At 40.9% G+C, this 24,023-nt stretch overlaps 1 protein-coding gene across 5 annotated transcripts in view; it reads right to left on the minus strand.

Moving 5' to 3' along the window:
- dyrk4 (dual-specificity tyrosine-(Y)-phosphorylation regulated kinase 4) overlaps positions 1-23,604 on the minus strand; it is a 28,354-nt gene extending 4,750 nt beyond the window's left edge. The window contains exons 1-9 of one of the 5 annotated variants that reach the window (XM_085165489.1): positions 23,194-23,604; positions 22,631-22,700; positions 17,386-17,477; positions 6,025-6,108; positions 4,549-4,701; positions 4,222-4,372; positions 3,823-3,986; positions 2,187-2,323; positions 70-210 (exon numbers count right to left, since the gene is read on the minus strand). In XM_085165489.1, coding sequence (XP_085021615.1) covers positions 70-210; positions 2,187-2,323; positions 3,823-3,986; positions 4,222-4,372; positions 4,549-4,701; positions 6,025-6,108; positions 17,386-17,477; positions 22,631-22,655 — 947 coding nt within the window. In that variant the 5' untranslated portion in view covers positions 22,656-22,700; positions 23,194-23,604. Of the gene's footprint in view, positions 1-69; positions 211-2,186; positions 2,324-3,822; positions 3,987-4,221; positions 4,373-4,548; positions 4,702-6,024; positions 6,109-8,642; positions 8,913-17,385; positions 17,478-22,630 lie in introns of those variants that run through there. The other 4 variants (XM_085165487.1, XM_085165488.1, XM_085165490.1 and 1 more) reach the window with 4 other exon arrangements.
- Between the last annotated feature and the right edge of the window lie 419 nt (positions 23,605-24,023).

Consider the following 24,023-nt stretch of genomic DNA (forward strand, 5'->3'; position numbering starts at 1 on the left):
CCTCGATTAAAAGCTTCATTATTCAGTGTGTTTACATTCCTGCTTTCTGAATGGAGGTAACATACTAACCCCAGAAGCTCAAAGGAGATGCAAAGGTGATTTCGGAAGTAGAAGTACTCCTTCATGTGGATGACATTGTGGAGGTTGTCTTTGTCTTTCCTCTTTATCACATCCAAAATCTTCAGCTCCACAAGAGCCTGGTGATGAAACCTACAGACAAATTTACAGCTGATACTTAAATTCGCACCAAGAGTGATTTGATTCATTACTCATTTCTATATTTTAATAATACAAGTGCAGAATAAACATATTCTTTTCTATAAAGGGAGAAGAGTCATTAAATAAATGAGGATCTGTATTTGTACAAGCTTTATTTCTCTGATTGAGATGCTTTTCAGCACAAAAGCCTCCTGATATCTCTGGATATTTCTTTATATCCACTGCACGCAACCTTTTCCCAGAGAAATCAGATCTAAGATAGCCATTTGACACAGCTTAAAGTTCTTCTGTGCCAGGTTGCACCTATTTTGTTTTCTGCATTATTGAAGTAGCGGTAGGACCCAATGGCTCCTGCATCTAACCTACAGGACTCTGGCACTGCAGCCACTGTGATCCTCAGTTAAGAAGGACAGGTAAGATAATACCATTGGGGTGCCGACTTCTACCATGCTAAATCAGGTCTCAGCTATTTGGCAGTGTCCTGAAGTGTAACGTGATCAGGTTGCAGACATGTGGGGGGAAAGAAACTCACAACAGGGCATCAGATCTCAAATGACTGACAAAAGTTAACTTCTTAAATGTCACAAATAATTTATTCCATAGAGCAGTGATTCCCACCCAGAGGTAGCCCAGCGACCACGGGCCAGTTGTACCTGGACAGGCAATGTGACAAAACCCGAATACAATTTAATTTAGAATTGAGTAGACGTAGACAGGCTTTCGCAGAAAAGATAACAACTACTTGAAAGTAAGTAGTAGAAATTTGAAGTAACAAAAGTATATTAAAAGCTAAAACTGGCAAGCAATTGAGGCAGGTAGATAAGCAGTTAAAATTATTAGGGAGCCAGTAAACAAAAACTACATTGCCAAAAGTATTCAGTTATCCATCCATATTATTTCATTCAGGTGTTCCAATCACTTTCATGGCCACAGGTGTATAAAATCAAGCACCGAGGCACACAGACTGCTTCAGGAGCTCAGTGAATTCCAGCGTGAGTGGTATTATAACAAGGTGGAAGTGATTGGGAACGTCAGCAACCCACATAAAGTTGCAGACCTTCAGATCAGCTCAAGAACAGTGTCTAGAGAGCTTCATGGAAATTGTTTCCATGGCCAATCAACTGCATCCAAGCCTCACATCACCAGGTCTAATGCAAAGCTTGGATGCAGTGGTGTAAAACACGCCGCCACTGGATGCTAGCTGTGGAGAGGTTTACTCTGGAGTGACAAATCACACTTGTCCGTCCGATGGACAAGACTGGTTTGGACGGAACGTATTTGTCTGCCTGGTTTGTGTCGAGCATAAAGTCTGGTGGAGGGGGGATTATGCTGTGTGGTTGTTTTTCAGGAGTTTAGGCCATTAGTTCCAGTGAAAGAAACTCTTAATGCTTCAGCATACCAAGATATTTCGGGCAATTTCATGCTCCCAACTTTGGGAGAACAGTTGGGGATGGCCCTTCGTCTTCCAACATGACTGTGCACTAGTGTACAAAGCAAGGTCCTAAGAACAGGGGTGAGTGAGGAGCCCTATGGATTAAGAATGGGATTTCACTCAAGTTCATATGCATGATAAGGCAGATGAGCAAATACTTTTGGCAGTTAGTGTAGCTGAATATGAATAGCTGTTACCAGAGTAGGTACTAAAAGTAGTGCACTGGTGGTTGAAATGTTAAGCTAATAGTTGAGACTAAATAATTCAGACATAGACCAAATTTAGTTTGAAATGAGTTCAGTGGGGGTTTAATGTCCATCTGACAGCGGTGTGAGGGGAAGTCCAAGGATAAAGGTCGGGAGCTGTAAAGCTTTACTTCACTTGCAATTTTAAAACAAGAAGTATATGAAGATAGGAAGTGTTTCTTTTTTAAAAAAAATACAAATTTCAGGATCTTTTTTGATTCTTTAGTGAATTGATCACAAACAAAAAGAAAAAAATAAATCATATTACATTTTCCTGTCATTTCTCATACCTTTTCTTATTGCGGATTATCTTTATGGCTACAAGTTCATTGTTCTTGTGATCCAGGCATTTTAGGACCTGCCCGAAGGAGCCTTTCCCGATCACTTCCAGCACTTCGAACCTGTAGGCAATGTGGTCATGCAACACCTGAAAGAGCAAGAGAGAGGAGAAGTGAGGACGTGAGACTGCTGTGCACTTTGTCCTTGCACTAAAACAAATCTTTATATCACAGAAAAAGTAAATGATGTAAAGTAATATCATGATTTACTAACATAACATTATATTAACTTGGTGATATTAGTCTTAGAATACAGGCAGCATTCTCTTCTTTGTACACATCAGCCACAGTGGCTTTCCTGTAACTGTCAGTCAGGGCTGTAACAGTGAGATGAGCCTCAACAGACATATGAGAGTCTAAACAACGGTCAGTCACTCAGCCTTTAACAGCTCATTCATTGCATATTGTCTATTGACACACAACTGTCCATCATGTGTCTGATTTATACATGGTCAGATTGAACGGTGGAGTGGTGCCCGCAGCTGCTGGAGGTCATTTGGCCAGCTTGTTGGTGCATAAATGAATGGCACAAATGTCTTTTACATAACGACTACTACTGTTGCATACTACATGTGGGTTCTCTATCATATCGAGACCATCTCTCCACTTGTACGGAGTGGAGAGATAGTCTCCACTCCGTACAAGTGGAACCACGTGGTTACATTGTAACCGTGGTTCTCTGAGTGAGAGACATTGTTACAATGTAACCACGTGGTAACATTGTTACATTGTAACCACGTGGTAACATTGTTACATTGTAACAATGTAACCGTGGTTACATTGTTACAATGTAACCACAGTTACAATGTAACCACGGTTACATTGTAACCACGGTTACATTGTAACCGTGGAGAGATAGTTCCAGATGTGTTCCAATGTAACCGTGGTTACATTGTTAACGTGGTAACATTGTGGTTACCGTGGTTCTCTGAGTGAGAGACTATCTCTCCACTTGTACGGAGTGGAGAGATAGTCTCTCACTCAGAGAACCACGGTTACAATGTAACCACGGTTACATTGTAACAATGTAACCACGGTTACATTGTTACCACGGTTACATTGTAACAATGTAACCACGGTTACATTGTAACAATGTAATGTTCTCTGAGTGAGAGACTATCTCTCGTGGAGAGATAGTTCCAGATGTGTTCCAATGTAACCGTGGTTACATTGGAATCTCTCCACTCTCCACATCTCTCCACTCTGTACAAGTGGAGAGATAGTCTCTCACTCAGAGAACCACGGTTACAATGTAACCGTACGATATGTGGGTGTGCTTGTGAATGGAGTCACTTAAACTCTTGACCAACTGACCCAACCTGACGGTGACCTCATCATAATTAATATTTCTTTCCTTTTTTATTTCAAAGAAACTTCTAGAAACTAAGCTCAGGTGTTGACTGCACCTTTTGTTAGATGCTACCATATGATTTCTTCATTAGGCCTGTTTATTTAATCTAACTGTCAGTCTTTGCTGTGTAAGGTCAAAAATATAAGTTCCTGCAGGCTGTAAAACCTCGGCATCAACACAGATGAAGCCTGATGGTTATGATCCAGTAAAACTCTAATGCTTGCTCTGAAACATTACCCTGATGTAGCTTCCGTGTTCATCATCGTATCCTGAGTTCTGTGGAGCTCCTTGGGAACCCTCGATTTTCTGGGAACCCAAACCAAGGAACCAGATCTCAGAATAATCCATGATTTCTTCCTTTTCAAACTCTGTCAGCCGATCCTGGAAGTTCTTCAATGCTTCTGCAACAGGAAGCATGAGGAGGAAGACAGGATGAGTCAGTATCACGTTGATCTGCCAAATGCAGAGGATTCTGAAATATCGCCTTCCAATGCCAGCATGCTATTTTCATTCCAGCAAGGCAATAAAAAATATTAGTTACGTGTTTTTGTTGGAACACCCACAATATATTCAAAATATGAAATAACGTTTCCTTTATGATTCACTTGTGTTGTATTGTGGTTGACACCAACATACCTACAGGTGACATGGGTAACCTTTGACCCTCGTATGCTTTCTCTTTCTCCAGCTTGTTGATGAAGATCCTGCTGTTGCGAGACACTGCCACTTTATCGACTGTTGTCCCAAACCGTGTGGAGAACTGCTGAGCGGGCTTTGGCCTCTCATCCTGTTAAGTAACACATAAAAGAGTCTTTTAGCATTTTGGGAGATGAATAGTAATGAAGGATCCTCATTACGTTTTCACAGTAATTTCTCAGCTTTGAGTTAAATAAACTAGCTTACTGCACACTAGACAGCTTCTACTTCACCATGTTATGGATGCCTAGTCAATAACAGCCTTACCGATTGTGTTTGATAGTTGTTTGGACCCCCTTTGTTGGCAATTTGGGGCAAGATGCTGTCTGACTGCTGCTGCTGGTTTTTGGCATTGCTAACCATCACCTGGACCACTGGTGGCTCGAGCTGTGGCAGCGTCCCCACACTGGAATTGAACTTCTGTGATTCAGATAAATTGGTATAGAAGTGTATTTGGTAAGTGCATTCAAGACAAAAAGGTGAAACATAAATGGAATAAGAGTTAGAAAAGAAAAGAAAAGTTTTATCAGATCAGTTTACCAAACTCGTAAAGCTTGATTTAAAATAAAATAAAAATAAAATGAAGACAAAATTATTATAAAATAGGCAATTTAGGTCAACAAACAAGCTAGCTCTGGGACCTCTAAAATGATATTTCTCTACACATTCTACATTTTCATATGACAGAATGAAACACACAGGTATCTAAACAGACAGTCGTAAGAAGACGACAAATTAATTGGATGAAAATATGGCTACAAGTGTGATATCCAAATATTCATTTTAATATTGTTGCAGCCCCTTTCATTTTTTTTTTCATGAGAATGTGCCAACTGCACCTCATCTGTTTTGCTTCATCGTCCCCTCATGCATTTTGTCGGTGGAGGCTTGGGTGACCGGGACCTCCAGCTGATAGCGTCTGGAATTACCGGTCAGGGTGAAAGAAAAATGGGGGACAAAGACCCATGAGTCTGCACTCTGACAGACTCTGTCAGTGGCGGCTTTGTAGGAGGGTGAGGTGCACTGACCTGCTTTTCTTAGGCTGCCACCGTGATTGCTTCGAGAGCATGATTACATGTGTCACTGCCTTGCAAGGCTCAATCCTGGCAGTGATGGTGCAAAATTAGACATCTGTGCTTTGCCGTCCTCATGAGAACATCCTGCAGAACCGTCTGTGACAACAGGGTTTTTTTTCTCACGTTTTTATGTATTGAACTCAGATGTCACGGAAAACAGAGATTCCCTACATCCATCATGATACTGCATCCCATTTAGCAATGGACTGGGTGAAAATTAAACTCTTACATATTAATTATTGATAGCATTCCATAAAAAAGCACTTTCATAAATTCTGATATTTCATCTCACGTGTTAAGAGCTGCAGCAAGATCTGCCAACTTGGTTATGACGCATAGAGATAAGCTAAATATAGTCACGAGCACCTGCCACAACAGGCAAAGGAAGCAAACACAGTTACATGCCTGAACGTAACTGGGGGGCCATGTTGTTTAAATAACGCACACACAAACACATATATATATATATATATATTTAAAATAGATGAAAGTAGTGGCTGTAGTTTATCTTTTCCTTTGTTTGTCTTGTAGAAATTGTTAGAATAGGTCAGACACAGCACATTAGTTTGGATGCAAAAAGAAAAGGTTGGCATCAGTGGAGGATAGACTTGGCCAAAGAACATGTTCTGGTCATCTGTTCAGCATCATTCGGTGGGAAAGCACTGACCTGTGAGCAGGGCCGATTTGTTCCAATACGGTTGCCTTCTGCTGGGAGCCTGTGAGGGTGAGGAAAGGCCTCTGGTCGTGATGTCTGTGGGAGGAATGAGAGTGATTCATAAAATGCCCTACACAAAAAGTGAGAAATAGCTGCCTTTTATTCCCAACAAGCTGCAAATAAAATAGATGCAATGGGTAACCACATTTTTCTCCTGCAGTGACTTATTTTTACAGCGTGATGCAATCGGACAACGTGTCCAAGTCAAATAAAGGAATCCCTTTATACCAAAAAAGACAGATTAAAGCAGGCATGTAAGATAATAATTAAGTGTCTACTTGAGCTGGATTCCCCAGTCTCTTCAGAAACACACAGCCTCCAGGCAGCTGAGCGGGGCTGAAACCAGACGAGCTAAAATAATACACTGTGATCCTAAAATAGATCACATCTGCAAAAACCCAGCAACACCGAGCCTCTCGCTTTAAATTTCCCTTTGTGCATAGTTTGTGTAAGCATGTGCTCATGTGCACGTCCATGTGCTTTGCAGTAGGTGTACACGTGCCAGTCCTCACAGGAGAATCATTGGACTGAATGCATTACAGGGAAGCAATAAATGCTGTTCTAAAAAAGTACCGCACACGTTTGGAATGATTCTGTGTGCGACGCTTCATCACCAAGCCAGCTTACACGTGCCTTATTAATGTGCCTTATTGAGCTTACGACTGTGTCGAATGACACCATATGGGTGAAATAAAGCTTTGCTTCATACGGGGATATGTGTTAAACTCACTCCATCAGCCTGGCAGAAAGGACGAGGCGAGACAGGCCAGGTTGGGTTGTTGTCTGCAGGTGCTAGATGGAAAACAGCTTCCAGATCACAATGTTAATCTGTATCATTGACTGAGAAGCAAATGCAACATCAAGTCAGCGTCACCACAGAACTGTCTACAGAGTGAAGAAGGTGAATTAACCCAACTAGCTGATTCGACTTTTTGTTAAAGCTTAACTGGATACAAGCACTCTCTGGGGTCTCCCTTTACATTAAAGTCAATACAGTTCTTCAGATTAAACCACTGTAACACTAACAAGGAGGAGGGTACAATAATGTGGTCACGTTACGATGTTGTGAGTGAGTGACAGCTGGAGCCATGTAGGTCACTGTGACAGGTTGACTTCTTAAACATCACCTGTACAGGTGTGCTGTAAGCCTGGCTAATGAGTACTGAGCCACTGGAAACCCAGTGACATCGCAATAAGGCAAATGTGACCTGTGACCTTTTATTCCACTGTTATAGATGCATATACATCAGCTGACACTGAATAAGTAAATGAGCACATTTTGTTTTCACTTTTTTTTCTTAAAAACAATAAATTGAATTCTGTTTTTGGATGAACTGTAACACTTTAAGACTTGGACAAACTTTTATTGTACATGCAATAAACTTGTGCTCCCTTTGCCCATGGAAATCCATAATCCATTAACACCATATACAAAAAGGATATTTGCTCTCATCCCAAATAAACAATGGACCTACAATCAAGCAGCAAAGCCATGCCTTTATTGATGTGGTTAGGTCTTAGCTGGATGTAGGATCATCTCGACAGGTGTATGAGAGCAGGTTGATCTTAAAACTGTCCCCCATTAGGGTCAACTGGTTAAAGGGTTAAAGCAAAGCAATAAAACCAGGAGCCTTTGAGGTAAACACCAACAAACTAAAACCTGCTGCTCATGAACACTGTCATCTGTCAGACATGTCTAATCATGCTCTCCATTTATTTTGTATTGCACATCGCTGAATGTGACCACAAGGAAAAGGATGGATGTAAAGTGGTGGTAAATAGTCATCAAACCATGTGATCACAAATAGTGCAAGTCCTTAGTTTTAGACATAATCTGTAAAAAGGAATTTTGCATTTTTTCACTCATGCATGAAAAAAAGGCTACAATTCTTTAAAGTGCCCAAAACAGCAAAGGTTAAATTTATGTCAGTTCCCATGTAGGGTGTGAAAAATATACCAGAACACTTATAGACTTCCAGAATCTGTCAGCACAACAAACACTGAAGTAAGTAGGCTAAACAACGACTGAAATAGAAATGGATCAGATTTTTCATCATAACTTGGCATGCACTCAGGGGAAAGGGGGTGGACTGCGAAATAAGCACTCAAGTAGGATAGCTTATGAAAGAGAAATGGAAATCATTTCAAAGATACGTTTAATATTCTTGGAATGAGTTTTTTAAAAAGTGAATACAATAAAAATGGTCGATTTTTACTATAGTTTCATTATAAAGGTTTACCTGTTATCAGGGATGTTAGCCCTGTATCAGAGCAAAAGTAATATAAAATGAAGATAACACGTGCTCTGACACTGGTGCCAGTGGAGATAAAGCAGTGATAACATTAATATTCATCGAACATATTCATATTGTCTGTATCGTAACAATATAACACAGACAACATTATGATCCCATAAGATAATCCCGGGAAACTTTTATGAGCATCGTCAATTTGTTTTTGTAATTTTCCTGCCTGTAAACTGGAATATTGATCCCTATTCGATTAATAAGAACTTCCTGCTTTGCTACCAGACAGTCAGTCTAGCATCCAGCGAACAAATAACTCCTCACCTTGTTATTTATTTCTGGCAACATGCTGTGTTATCAGCCTCGACAATCCAAAAACAAAGGAGAAATTACGAAATCCAAGTCATTATATCCAACTCTGTCCGTCCAACCTCAAAAACAAGGCGCACTTTCCAAAAGTCCAACTTCGTGATGAACACTGAATCAACACTGATGAGGAAAATCCCGATGACTGATCAGATTCCCACAACCCAAAGCTGCCGTACTCCCGGTTTTACGCGCACACGGTAAATGCACTGTCGTCAGAGAGGAGATTAGCCCGCGAGACAAGCTGTTGTGCCGTGACGCGTTCTGCTAAGACACCGGAGGAGCCACCTGTTCAGGTTTCTGCCGCTGACAGCTGGGGCTGTCCCGATATAGATTTGTTGGTTTTTTTATCCGCTTGCTGTCGTCCACCTACACCATGCGGTGTGACTGATGCGCTCTCCAACACCGACGCTGTGCAGCGAGGGCTGCACCAACGCACGCACGTACTGGCCACAATGCTCGAGCTCACTTCAGGTACTGTAAATGTTTTGTAGACTATTTTCAAAGTGAGGTCCAGAAACCTCTGCGCTGTCGAAAGCGCGCAAGTAACGCACGGTCACGGTCTCACCGTCGTTCTTCAAAAGTCATCTTTTAGATGAGTCCTTATCTTTAAGTGACACGCACACGCGCGATGTGTTTTCCACAGTAGCTACATTCAGATAAATCCAGCAGGTTTACTGGATTAAAACTTTTATTTTATTCCCTTTGTGTCTTTCTGCCAACATTAATTAAAATTAAGCAGTTCTGCTAAAATCTGCCATGTTTTACAGTCCTGTGCCATTTGTGTGTGCACTGCAGGGTCAAGGAGTTGATAAAAACTAAAATCTCAGCTTCTTGAGCAAGATACTAAACCTCAAGTTGCTCTCTGATTATCGTAGTGTGAATGATAGATACAAAGCAATTAGGCTTGGGTGAATGAGTGGAGTTGTACCAAGCCCTTTTAGTGTTCAAGTAGAGCAGAAAAGTGCTGTATAAGAAGTATTCTATAAAACAGAATGTCAAAACAGTGATTAAGGCACTCAACGCATTTCAACACATTTGTTAGCCTTAGCACACTTTAAAGGAACTTCATGAACCTAGGGCTGCCACAATTAGTCGACTAGTCACGATCAGTCGACTATCAAAATCGTCAACGACTGATTTAGTAGTCGAAGACCGAGAAGGCCGGAAGTGCGAGGCTTGTGAAATGGGACGGTCTAGCCTTCAGATTTGCGTCACCGCTGTGTCGGTGGAGTTTAATAAACTAACTAAAATATAACAGCACACTGGAGTAAATTCTTGACCATCTCACACTTCTGTTTAATTTTCTGTTTGACGTTTATTCAGCTGTGTGAAAATCCCAGAGGAACCCACCTGATGGATTAATAAAGTTTTATTTAATCTAATAATCTAATAACTTTAATCTCAGCCAAACCGACTTACTCCAGAACAAACAAAACACCGAAAAAAGCCAAACAATTACATTTTTAAGTTATCTAAGTGACTTATATATCATGTTTAACCTGAGTAGCGAAAGACAGCGGTGGGTCTGAAAACGATGGAGTCCACTGCTCTCACCAGCTCGAGTGACCATTGAACCCCCCGGCTAGCTATCGAGCTAGTGGGTAACAGACGTCTCCGAAAACGTCGGAGCACTTTTGCAAATATGTGGTGTCTTGATAAACTGAGCAGATATTTGAAGTTTACACAGCTACATTCTCACCTGAAAATATGTTAAACGTTTATTTTGTGACACAGGAAGATTAATAAGAGTAATATTAAAACTTAGCAGCAGCCGCCATTTTTGGAAACTTAAATTGGCTGGGCCGCGCTATGAATTTGATAACCACAATTTAATACGCATTTGTAATGACGCTAGTTCAGTTTACAATAGGGTTCATTCGCTCAGTCAGCAGGTGGCGGTATCCTCGTACAGCTCGATAGCTAGCCGGGGGCTAGGCTCACTAGAGCCGTGAGAACACCGGACTCCCAGCAAATCGTTTTCAAACCCACCACAGTCTTTCGCTACTCAGGTTAAACATGATATATAAGTCACTTAGATAACTTCAAAATGTTATTGTTTGGCTTTTTTAGTATTTTATTTGTTCCTGAGTAAATCGGTTTGGCTGAGATTAAAGTTATAGTTTTTACACAGCTGAATAAACGTCAAGCAGACAGCTGATTATCAGAAGTGTGAGATGCTCGAGAATTTACTCCAGTGTCCTGTTATATTTTAGATAGCAAGGAGTTTATTAAACTTCACCGAAACAATCTGCAAATTTCATTAAAATTTAATAAACTATCATCTTGTCTTTATTTTTAGTTAGCACATACCTTAAACACTTAAAGCTGTAAGCTAATGATAGTTATATAAGAGCAGATGCTGCTGGTGCAATAAGCTGTACGTTTTACGTCCAATGGATGATGATCTGATTAGTCGACTAATCGCAAAAATAATCGGTGACTAGTCGACTATTAAAATAATCGTTTGTGGCAGCCCTACATAAAACCCAGAAGAAATAGCAATGAACTTTAATTTCACCTTGACACAACAGTTACGTGTTTTGAACCCTGACTGACATATGAAACACATCTTACCCTTCAAAGTCATATTAGAGCATGGGGCCCTTTCACAACAGCCATTTTGACAGTTCATGGCCAGGTAAACTCAGGTAAACTATCATTTATTACACCGAGCCAAAAAAGACACGATTAAAACGTTTAATTACCTTTGTTTACCCTGCTGTAAAATGTCAAAATGGCTGCTGTTTACAACAAAACAAAACCTATTTGCATCATGTTTATCTCACGATGCAAATGTAAGACGAGATTATTTGCTTTCCAATGACTAATCCACACTGCAGGAGGGAAACGACTCAGTTGCTCCATGTGCTGATTAGCCCAGAACCAGTACAAGAGATGAATATGATAAGACGACAGCAGTTATGCAACAACAGCGGCTACTTCAGTAATCAGCTTTGGGAATGAGCATCTATTGAGGAAGCTGCTGCTACTACCCTCATTATACTCTTATCTGTTCTCTTCTCTTATTTCTCTTGCTGTATTTGTTTAGTCAGACATACAATCCTGTTTCCAAAGACGTTTAAATGCTTGAAATTAAGCCGACAATGACAACTGGAAAATTAGATAATGCAAAGCTCACAAATTCAGATTTCTAGGCAAAAGGTTAGTAACATGACTGGGTCTATAACAGAACAATTACAAGGGGCTATGGATGAAAGAGCCAGGGTAGCATCTGCGATACTAGCAGGTAGCTAAAATTCTATATAAAGCAGTTATTTAATATACTAAATTCCCAAATACCTAGAGTGTAGTTCAAATAAAATGTCAGACAGTACAGAAAGATGCTCTTATCCTTACAATCTTTCACTTTAGACCAGGGGTGTCAAACTCAAATACACAGTGGGCCAAAATTCAAAACTGGAACAAAGTTGCGGGCCAACATTAATATTTATTGAAAAAAAAATCTTCCTCCAGATATAAGAATTAATCTTTTCTTATGGACTCAAATAAGTTTTGCTGAAAAACTGAATATGGAACAAGCAAAGCTTAATACTAAACAATATATATATTAGCTGTATAATACCAGTAGGCCAGCTCTAATAGTAATCTGGTATGGCTTCGCGGGCCAAATGTAATTAGGCTGAGGGCCAAATTTGGCCCGCGGGCCAGAGTTTGACACCTATGCTTTAGACAGTAACCTAGCATCTCATTTTGAAATCAAGCTGTATGATAAATAATGCTGAATAATCTTGCAGCATTATTTTTGGACAATGACCAAATATGAAGACGGTGCTACAAATGATAAGTTAAGGTTTAGAGCTGAACCACTGAGAGTATTTGTCCCCTGTTGGTGGAGAAGCCATCCAAGAGGGAGGTGAACATAGTGACAGTGAACACGCGGTCCTCTCAGAGGTGGAAGGACTCCTTTAAGTCTCATTAATATTGACAAAACTCATTACCATGCATCTGTACTGCAGCATGACTGGAAAAGGGGGGTTAGATGAGAATATTGACTTCACTCTCATGTGCATGCTATAAATAAAAGCAGCTTAGCCAAGCATAAAGACTAGAAACGAGATGAAACAGCTATCTTGACTGCACATAGAGGACTGTAAACCTTGCCACAGTTATCCTGGAAGAGCATTCAAGCAGCTTCTATTTGGTCACCCAGGTGACAACACATTAGACACCGCATGAGAGCACCCGAAGTAAAAAACTCAGATATGGAACCATGAGAAGAGAAAAATCAAGAAACAAAGGATCACAGTTTATTTACGGGTGTCATAGCACAAAATGTAAAGCCTGTGAGCATTTCTTTAAAAGAAATCAATAAAAACAAAAATAAATTCTAACTAAAAACACATAAGTGGGCGTGGCTGTCTGGAGAATGGAAACAAATGATTGCCTTTAGTCCCATGTAGGCAGTCCTGTTGCTAAATATACCTCTGGGTTGACCCTCCTGTTCCTACCCCAGCAGCAGCCATGGAGGAGGCTAAAACCACAGCAGGCAGGTGAGGTCCCGTCTTCCCACATAGCACATCTCCTCCATGCTGTCACAACCGCAGCCTCAACGACATCTCAACCTCTAGACACTATTCCCATCCAGAGGTGCCGTAACAACAGATGGCCTCTTGTTTGAGGAGCGAATGAAAAGATTATGATTGCAGTGATGATACCAGGCCTGCATTTCCAGGAGGTTTTTGGTCTAGTTGAACTCCATTCGTTAAAAAACAAAAAATTCTCCAACTTGACAGAACCTCAATGCTACAAACCTAAGCGATGATAAGTTTCCATAAACGATAAGTTCCCTGAAAACTTCTTGTGACTCTGAACAGTACTCCTCTACAATCTGCACCTTGCTTCATCGAGTTATTCGTTTAGACGAGGTTATATTCCAAACCTCTGTGGTTTCTTCTCTGTCAAGTATTTTTCTCTGCCCCGGGTTTTATCCAGAACAGAGAGGCAGACTGCCGACAGACACTGAGAGGATGCTATTGCTTTGTGCGGTTGCTATTATGAGTGAGGGAGTGCTCTCTGTCTGCTGCTGCCAGTGACGTATGGATGGGACTTGACTGGGGACCCATCCTGAGCCGGAGACAAAGCAGCAGGGGCCTGGCACTGACTTCGCCGTAAAAGAGGCCTCTGGGAGTGAAGGACAGGGGGAGGGAAGTGGTGAGCTGGGACTAGACGGAGGAGAAAAGACAGGTACAGAGCTCATCATCCTCCCAGGTGGGCACTTCGTGGGGAAGTCAGATGGGGAGGTGGTGCAGCTCTAATGGCCCTCCCGTGTGGCTCAACAGATGCCTGCAACTTTCCTCTTCCTTCTCACTTGTCACTGTATCCTGGAGACAAAGACAACGGGGATGTTATATCCCCCTGCCTGCTTCTCCTTATCAACCCCTCCGTCTCTTCTACTCTTCTACACCTCTATAGCTGCTTTACTTGCTGCACAAACCCCTGTGAGATGCTACAGTCTTGCTAACAAACAGCTTAGCCGCCCCACCCTCCTGTAGCTACCCCCGGCCTCCTGCCTGCTACACACAACAGCAGAAACAGCAGAGCCCACAGCAGGACAGGAGTCAAATGCTGACTATAGCTTTTTACTGCAGATAGTCATTGGGTAACCAAGTGTTCTAATTATCTCTCTGTATTTCTTTTTAATTTATTGCTGATGATTAAATGATTTATCGGAGGAGCTCTCTATTTAAAGTGCAGTTATTAGGGAGGTAAGAGTGCAACAGTTCATATTAAATGTTGCAGTCATACCAAGTCACACCCCTCCACTAAAAATAAATCTGTAAATCACCGTGTTTTGGTGACAGGAAAAATGTTGCTATTCCTGTAGCATGAAGCACCAGGGTACTGTATTCCATTACTGCTCAGTCAGCCAGTTGGGACACTTGAGGTACAGTAGCTGCTGTATCACGCCTCTCATCCTGTATTCTCTTATCCTGTATTAGTTCATTCATTTGCCCCTCAACCAGCTGGATCAGTCGTATAACTAGGCTACACCTTTTTAATGTCTCTGATCTGGATAGAACGAACAGTAAGTCTGTTAAGTCATGACCAACCTGCCACCTCTGACTGCAACCTGGTGCCTTACATGCTGTTGGGCCTTTGGCTAATCGCTGCCAGGTGCAGGCAAATTGAAAGAAGATGAGTTATCGGCCAAAACAGACCGTGTCAGTGTCCCCTCCCACATGGCAGAGAGGTATGTGGGTAGTGTGACCCGGCTGGCAGGTGCAATGCAGCATCTGCGGTTTTAGACGTCTCAGTAACAGCATGTCACCATGTGCAATATGGGTCAAGTTCACAAGGTGGCACAACCACATACACTTTAGTCACACAGGTGATTATAAACTCACTTGTAGCATACGTTATATGTAAACAGTTTTTGTGCAAAAGTGCAAATTTTGCAAAGGTGTTGTGGCTACGATCCGCAGTCTGTTAAACCTACTGTGGAAATGAATGAGTTCTTTTCTGAAGAACAATAACGATGTCGTCACTGAGTCGCTGCATTAAAAGAGCATCTGATAATCTGTTTTTATTAAAGTAATTACAATCAAGCCACATTCTGAATATTAGCCCGCTCAGCCCCATTCTCTATAAGGAGAAAAGCTAGGAGTGACTAGGAGTAAAGCTGAAAATTAAGCAGTTTCCAGGCAAGCGAAATTTTATTAGGAACGTGGAGAGGCTCTCTCCAGCCGGGTGAAGAGGATGAGACAAAAACAGGCAAATAACCTCAAGTCGACAACAGAAACACAAGCCACCGTTGTAGTAAAATATTGTCTAAATTTGGAAAAATATCTGCCCTGTTCGACAAAAACATCCTGCAATCAAAGTCAACTGAGCAGATTTGTCCTGATGAATAAATTAATGAATTGATTAATAATAAGGAAATATCAATGAGGATATTTTCCAATAATGGGGACATTTTGTGGTTAGCACTGTTGCTTTAGACTAAAGTCTTGTTTTTTGTCCTGAGTGGGATTTCTGGCTTTCTCCCAGAGGTTCGGTTAATTACCAGTTTGAAATAGACTGAAGGTGTGAGGTGCTACCTGTCTACCTGCCCCTCCTCTCACCCCTCGACAGCCGGGATACGCTGCAGCTCCTCCAAACCCTGAACTGGATAAGCCTTTAAAGCAAACCAGTGAATATTTTCTAATGTTTAACCTCCTAAGATCCGAACTCTTCCACAGCTTGCATTTTTTATTTCTCTTTGCTATTTGGGCATATTGGGGCCCGATGAATGTAAAAACAAAGAATTACCAGATTTTTTTTTTTTACCTTATTTTTGTTTTTATGAAAAATCAGAGCCACATATGAGGATATTCGTTTAAAATTTTGATAGAACAGTAGCAGCATAATGTCCTTGTCAGTGGATATCAGGCCCTTGTAGAGCAAAATTGAGTATTTTAGTCTAAATAACCCAAAATGGGATGTCCACATATGTGGATGCCAGGTCCTAGGAGGTTAAGTTGTAACGTATGTCATAAAATAGCAAATAAAAGCAAAATCAAAGACAAACACGAAATTAAACGGCACTATGTGATATGATTTCATGATATGATCTGAGGCTAACAAATCGTGATGAGTCAAAAGATTCTGACAAAAAGCTGCTGAACTCTCTTCAAATACATAATATTTATTTTACTTCAATGTTGTATTGTTGTGATTTATATGTTTGTGTTGGGTGTTCGATGGTTGTGGAGGCTGACCTACTACTTCATATTTGTGTCAACTGTGCTGTCGGGACCACCTACATGTATAATCCTCCCATGCACTATAATACAATCTTCATCATTTCATGTACTGTAATAACCACAAACAGATATACAAGAGCTTCCTGTCTGCCTCCTTTAGCAGACAGACTGTCACAGAAAACACCAGAATTGGGCCACAGGTCATTTTTCTGTGGCCTTGATCGGAGGTTGATGGAATTATTATACTTCCCCATCGTGGCACTGACAGATAAACCCCTCACTGTTTGAGATTAATCTAACATACAGACTGAATGCTTCCACCCTTGTTGAATGCCTCAACACAGAAAGAAATCCTAAAGATTTTAACAGATTTTAAAAGGCCGATTGTACTGATGCCCTACAACTACAAGAATAAAAACATAAAACATATTCTAGCTCAGTAACAGTCGATAGCCTGGCTGGGTTTAGTCTCATCAACACTGATTGGATCCAGCTTTGGATACTCCGAGCTCTGTTGTTCTGTTCACATCAAAACTAAATATTTTGGAGATATGCAATGCATTCAAGTTAAAAGTGATGATGTCTCTACAGCAGTTACAATACAATTACAATACAATACAATTTTATTTATATAGCACATTTAAAAACCCGAAGGCACACCAAAGTGCTTCACAGTAATATACGAGAGTCAACATAAGTCAATAACAGGGTACAAATCGGGCACAAGCACAGACAGGATAGAGGCACTAACAGACCAGGAGAGTTAGATGAATACAAAATATGCTAAGAAGACAAAAACAGCAGTAAAATTAATTTTAAAAAAATTAATAATATCTAATAAAAGATTTAAAAGTTTAAAATTTAAAAGATTTAAAAGGGTAAAAATGGTGTCTTACTAAAGATTGTATCAGTTCTACTGATACAATCTCTAGTAAGACACCATAGCCTATATTTATCTTATTCTTTCTAAATTAATATAGAGCTGGAAGTCTTACCTCATGAATTATTCTTTCATCTAAGATCTGCGGCACTCCTTCCCTGGAATGAGCCCTGACCCAGGGCCCCATGTCTGGCTCGGACCGCTGCACTGTTATTTCAATAAACCCAATAAGATGAAATTAATTGTCCTGCTTGTGAGGCAGCTGAGGCGTAAAATGTTTGCAGGTGCATGTGCGTGTCAGAGTTCAGCTCTATAATCAAAATGTGTGTGTATGTTTCGCTGCTAAATATGTTTACAACACCGCAGGATTGACCCCCTGTCGTGTGCAGTGCAGGCGCTGACCTAAATGCCCCAGACTCTGCCCTGCCAGGTTTGAGAACCTGAGGATGGAGTCGGCGCGCTTGTGCCATCAGACCTGTGTGAGTGATGATGGCCTGACATCTCTGGCAGCTCTGTGACCACAAACCTTGTCTACAAATGGGTCTAATGTTGCGCCAAGTGAGCTATAATCTCCAGGCAACACAGCATTTAATTTTCCATTTTCAGCTTTCCTAGAAACCATCCCCTCCTTTACTTTCTAATCATCAGTTGGCAAGCTAAGTTATGGTAACCCACCAACCAGCCAACCTTTTTGTGTCCCAGTGGTGAGACAAAGTTGAGCCTTATCACCTAGGTAAGATCAACTGTCCACTTCTGACCCCAAAGTACTTACTCTCCTGTCACCTACCACAACAAGCCTTTGCACCACCCGGGTACAAAGCAGCCAATGTTTGAGCTAGACTAAGACAGACAATATACCGCCTTCAAAGTGTATCATTACTAGGGCTGCCACGATTAGTCGACTAGTCACGATTATGTCGACTATCAAAATCGTCAACGACTGATTTAATAGTCGACGTGTCGTTTGAAGCTTTGTAAGATCACAAAAGACGCAGGAATAAGTAGCAGGATTTAAGAGTGTAATAACGGACTGAAACAGAAGATGGCAGCACTGCATGTACAAGGATGCCAGCTGCCGTTAAACACCAAAGAAGAAGAAGCTCTGTCCCAGAATTCATAGCGCGGCCCTGCTCAGTTTCCAACAATGGCGGCAGCTAGTTAGTTTAAATATTACTCTTATTATTCTTTCTGGGTCACAAAATAAACGTTTAACATGTTTTCAGGCGAGAATGTAGCTGTGTAAACCTCAAATATCTGCTCAGTTTATCAAGACACCACATATTTTCAAAAGCGCTCCAACGTTTTCGGAGACGTCTGTTACCCACTAGCTCGATAGCTAGCCGGGGGCTAGGCTAACTAGAGCCGTGAGAACACCGGGAAATCGTTTTCAAACCCACCGCTGTCTTTCGCTACTCAGGTTAAACATGATATATAAGTGAAATTTAAAAACTATCATCTTGTCTTTATTTTTAGTTAGCACATACCTTAAACACTTAAAGCTGTAAGCTAATGATAGTTATATAAGAGCAGATGCCGCTGGTGCAATAAGCTGTACGTTGAATGGATGATGATCTGATTAGTCGACTAATCGCAAAAATAATCGCCGACTAGTCGACTATCAAAATAATCGTTTGTGGCAGCCCTAATCATTAGCACAAATTGCAGGATTTAATCTCATGGCTCGCATGATGGATGCAAACAATGAAGAATGAAACATTCATTGAGTCCTTCCCCATTTCTACAGGTGTATACTGACACACTCTGGCTAGCACAGGCGTGGCTTAAAGGTAAATCCTGATTAATGTGATCCTGATTATGTAATTCAATTACAAGCTTTCATGAGAGGAAGTGCAATTATAATTACATAAATGATCATCATAGTAAAAAACACAAATACTTATTATTAGTGGGGGTTTTAAAACACTTTTCATTTTCAGCCAACAGTGAAGTTTGAATTAGCTGCTTCAATCAAAACTGTGCAAAACTACTAGATGATTTAAAGTAGTCACATCTCATATTGTTAGATATTGTATTATACTGTAAAACTGTGTAGGAATCAGTGAACCAATCGCAACAAATGTGTCCTTTTATATAACAATATTTTAGATTAGACCAGATTACACAACAATTCTCCTGGGCCTATGGAGATGGAACGAAAGGGTGCGATGGGGGAGGACGTTGGCATACCCTGCAGCTCGGTACTGCATGACTCACTGTTAAAGGAAAACAGACACTTCATGCAACTAAACCAGACACTCATTAACTAAACTCCCTGGGTGGCTGTTTACACAGCATTCTTTGTAGATCCAATTAATGTTTATCAGCCGAGGAGTGTTCTGGCCTCTTGATCCTCTCCGGGGCAGCATCGCTACACCTCCTCACCATTGTGAAATTTAGCTGTGACATGGTGGCCTAACCAGGATCACACCTTGGCAGTATGAGACCTGCCCAGCTTGCAGGAACCAGTGGGAGGAATAGCAATCGCTGGCAGAAATGAAAATGTTGCTATGGCTGGAACTATTTTGGTGATCATGGAGATTCACATGTTGACACAAGTGAGAGCCATGTGACAAACAAGCCGCAGGCCGTTCAGTTGGCACACATAACATCTTGCATGCATAAACATAAACTCGAGGGAACACAGTGCAGGAAAGCAGATACGCAAACACGCTCGCAATGAGAAACAAGAAACGAGAGTTTGATTAGGACATGATTAGAATTAAGCTCATCGTACTTCAGATGTAATTTACGCGCACAGTCAACTTTGCAGTAAAGTGACAGTGTGAACTCTGTGCTCGCTGACATCGATATCAGCCTGTCATTCAGAAGAGGTGAACCCTATGTCTCTCTAAGTGACCGGCTTTTATTCAGGGGTCCGGTGTCATCAAGGAACAAAGCAGTGATGAGAAACTCTATCGGGGCAAGGTTCATTAGAATAATAGGGTGGCACACTCCTTATTCCACATTCTGTGGAGGTGGCTGACCAGGTGCAATGCAGTGAAGCATGTCAAGAAGTGCAAGAAATATAATCTTAATCTAACGTAGTCTGCTACTGTGTTTTTATACAACAAATTCTTATGCAGGCATTTCAGTGCTAAATTTAAAATGCAGATCTGCTATTCCAATGACACTATTTAATGTTACAACTTTATTCAGCTAATTCATGAAACATGGGGTAAGAAATCTCTTAACATAGAGATGTGCATGTGCATGAAGCTCCCAGTATAAGGCAAACATTGAGCTTCAGTAACGGGATGAATGTCCATATGTAAGTCATATATGTCCAAGTACTAGAGGTGGGAATCACCATACATCCCACGATACGATATTATCACAATACTTAACGCACGATACGATATTATTGCAATTTTTTACAAATATTTTGCGATATTCAGATTCTGTACATAAAGGTAAACTTTATCAATATTCATTTTCTCTAATATCAAAGTCTCACACTCAGTCTTTCTCTCATTTCAGTTTTATTGTTGACAAACTGAACGGTTTGTATTACAGTCTAGTCCAACTTAACTGAATCAACCATCTGGTAAAATTATAGCTATTCTGAACTATGCAGTTTATGAAAACTATGCAGCCCCTTCAGCAACTGAAGAATTTGAAAGTAAATTAAAACAAAATATAATTTTACATTAAATAAAAAAGTTTTAAACTTAATTAAAATAAAACATGTCTTAAATTAAAATAAGTAAACTGTCACATTTGGACAGTGAAGGAATGTCAGGATTGTTGCTCAGAAAAAGGATCAACATGCTCTGAAGTCAGAGCACAAAAACCTTTTTTGTAACAAAATATCGATTTCTGCTGTCCCTGTATCGATACATTATTAGCAAACAAAATATCACCATGCTACACAGTATCAATTTGTTCCCCCACCCCTACCAAGTACATGCATGAGTCACTGTGAGATATAAAAAGCATTCTTAAATGATCAAGTGGACTTGAGCAGTGAGTCATAATATACAAAAGCTGCAAACTTGAAAAGACACTGCCTGCTCCAGTCTCAGCAAGCAGCTGCTTGCGTCCGTATTTTGCAATGACGCAAATGCTTCGCATCGATAGCCTAACTTAGAAAACCATCTTTTGAACTGACACCCTAACCGAGGAGTCCGTCCGTGGCAGCTTCAAATGATGCCTCAGCTACCACCCTATCAAATATCTCACTGATGATCAAAGATTTTTCAGCCTTCTTATGTTGGGCATCTTTTAGCTCAACAACCTGTGGGGAGTTTTATTGCTAATTAATAAGGATATCTGTTTGAGGGGCCTTTTTTAAGTGTCGGGATCAAAGAATAAGAGGAGCCATGATAGGATTAAACAAGGATGCGTTTAGCTGACCCACTCTGCAGTATGCAGTAATCCACATGGAAGACACAAACCGAGCTTGGCTTGGTTGTGCTGTTTTAAGTGACGATGGGCTTTCTTATTGCTGTGATTTAGCCCTCTCCACAGGTCATTAAATTCCCACTCTCTCAAACCCAACACACACACATGCAATATCAATCTGGTGTCCCCAATTCCCCAAATTCATATGTTCTCTCGTTTGTTTCTCCACCTTGCTCATCTATTTTCTTTATCAAAATATCCCAGCTTTACTTAAAAATAGTCTGAATGACGCTGAACCCAGGATGCTTTACAGAAAGACAACAGTGAGCATGATCTTTGTTGCATTAAAGGATGCAGTAATTTCTCCTCCACTGGTCTTTGTCCACTATTGGCAAGGAGGTCCAAACTGTATTAAAGGTTTAATCAACAGTAACTGTAAAAGTGTCCGATAGGAGCTCAGCGAGGGAGGTCTCAGGTGCTTTGAAACACACTAATCCCTTCATGCAGAAGGGAGGGGGTGGGCGAATCAGTCCACCCCTGCATGAATGTGTCCTTGCAGGGCACAGTTTAAAGCTGTGGAACTTTCCAGGAAGAAGAGATGATGGGGTTAACACAGGTGTCAGCGCGGAAAGCTTCCGATATGGGACGCGTGTAGCGTCATAACTATTTGCCATCGAGTAGTTTTGCTCTTCCCAGCAAATGGGAATAGAGCACATCTCTCAGATGCTTCCATGGTGCAGGCCAAGAACTTTACAAGGGAGAGCATGTTCCCCAATAAATCACTTCTGCTGAGAGCACACAATCACCCAAATAACATTTATTTAATGGCCCGCAGATGAACTCAGGGTGTTTGGTTACTTGGAGGCCTTCCGTCACCCCACAAAACCTTGGCAACAACAATAACTTATGTAATACATTAAGCTTTCATGATGGCAAAATTAAAAGAAAAAAAAAACCCTCAAGATTTAGTATATTGAAATAATAAAGCACAGTGGTAAGGCGAATTGCTGTTTCCATACCTTGATCAGAAGGGGAAATGTGCATTTTCTCTCCTTTAAAAGCTTATCCAGCTTATTTTTGGGGCCGTTTCTGTTCAAAGAAAAAAAGATAACAACATAAACCTGCTGCTTTATCAACTGCAGATTAAACTACTCTTCAGTTATGCCAACGCATATTGATTCATCTTTCAGAAGCATAAGTCTTGCACAAATTATTGTCATCCTTGTTGCCAACATGTTTGCATACTGTGACGTTTGTTTTTTCTTACAGCAGACACAGATGCGGACTCTTCCTCAGCAGCTTACTGCGTACACTACACTGACACCTTCTGGACACAAGTTTGTCTTTTATTAAACACATTCAACTCTTCCTCCAGTTCATTCATAAAACTGAAAGTATCACTAGGATTAGATAGCTTTATCGGTAAACAGGGAATGTAAAGAAGAGACTCTAAATCCCATTACGAACTAAAAACGTCTACGTTAACTCTTCATGGGCATTTATTTACTTCTTTATATATTTAACTAAATGCAGAGTGCACAGCATTACATACCACAAACTTCTAAAAGAGGACCACACAAACCTTTTCTCCGAAGACTTGTTCGGCGCGCTCATGTTGACGTGATCAGCAAGGTGGCGTTGATGAAGCGGTTATGCGCGGCATGCCCGCTAGTCAGGTTTTTAGGCGGTAATAACAAACGGCTGGCAGCCTTCGTGCTGTCGTAGTTACCACCACCGGCTTATCCCAAACACAATGCCTGTTGTACACTAAGTGCTCACTGACAGTGTTGTTCTCCCTTTTTTCTGACGTAGGCGCTTAGTTGCACGAGCGCGCCCGTGTGAGAGAGCACGAGACAAAGGGAGAAGAGGACACCCGCTGAGCTATACGTTTCCCATATAACAGCACTCAGTGACCATACCGGTGTCGTAGCACGGCGTTAAGGAGGGGCCGCACGTTTGGACGCAGGATGGTTAGCCTACTTTTATATGTCTACAAAGATACAAATTCTTTCTAAAAAGAGTCCAAATTTCAAAAGAAACTAGTGCTGTTCATGTTTACCTGGTTACCATGTTTCGTTTTAGCCCTTTGAATAAAATATTAAAATATTTCCGCTAAGTAATGTGATAAATAAATAGAAAGAATAATGCAGAATTTGTCTCTGTAGTTCAGAATAACTCTCTTCATTCAAAGTCCAAACAGAGCACTAGTGATGCGCGAATCATGAACGAATCGTTCAATACTCGAGAATCACTTTACTGACTCATGAATCATGATTCACAAGCCCAACTGACTCATCCCTGTTGCTGTTAGCAGCAATGTATCTAGCTTATAATTGAAATTGTGGAGAAAAACAACATCCAGTATCTTAACAAAAGCATTTCTGCTCTGAACTGGAAGAAAAAAACCCTGAG

Source organism: Neolamprologus multifasciatus, chromosome 7 (genome assembly GCF_963576455.1).
Source record: "Neolamprologus multifasciatus chromosome 7, fNeoMul1.2, whole genome shotgun sequence".
Classification (NCBI taxonomy): Eukaryota; Metazoa; Chordata; class Actinopteri; order Cichliformes; family Cichlidae; genus Neolamprologus; species Neolamprologus multifasciatus.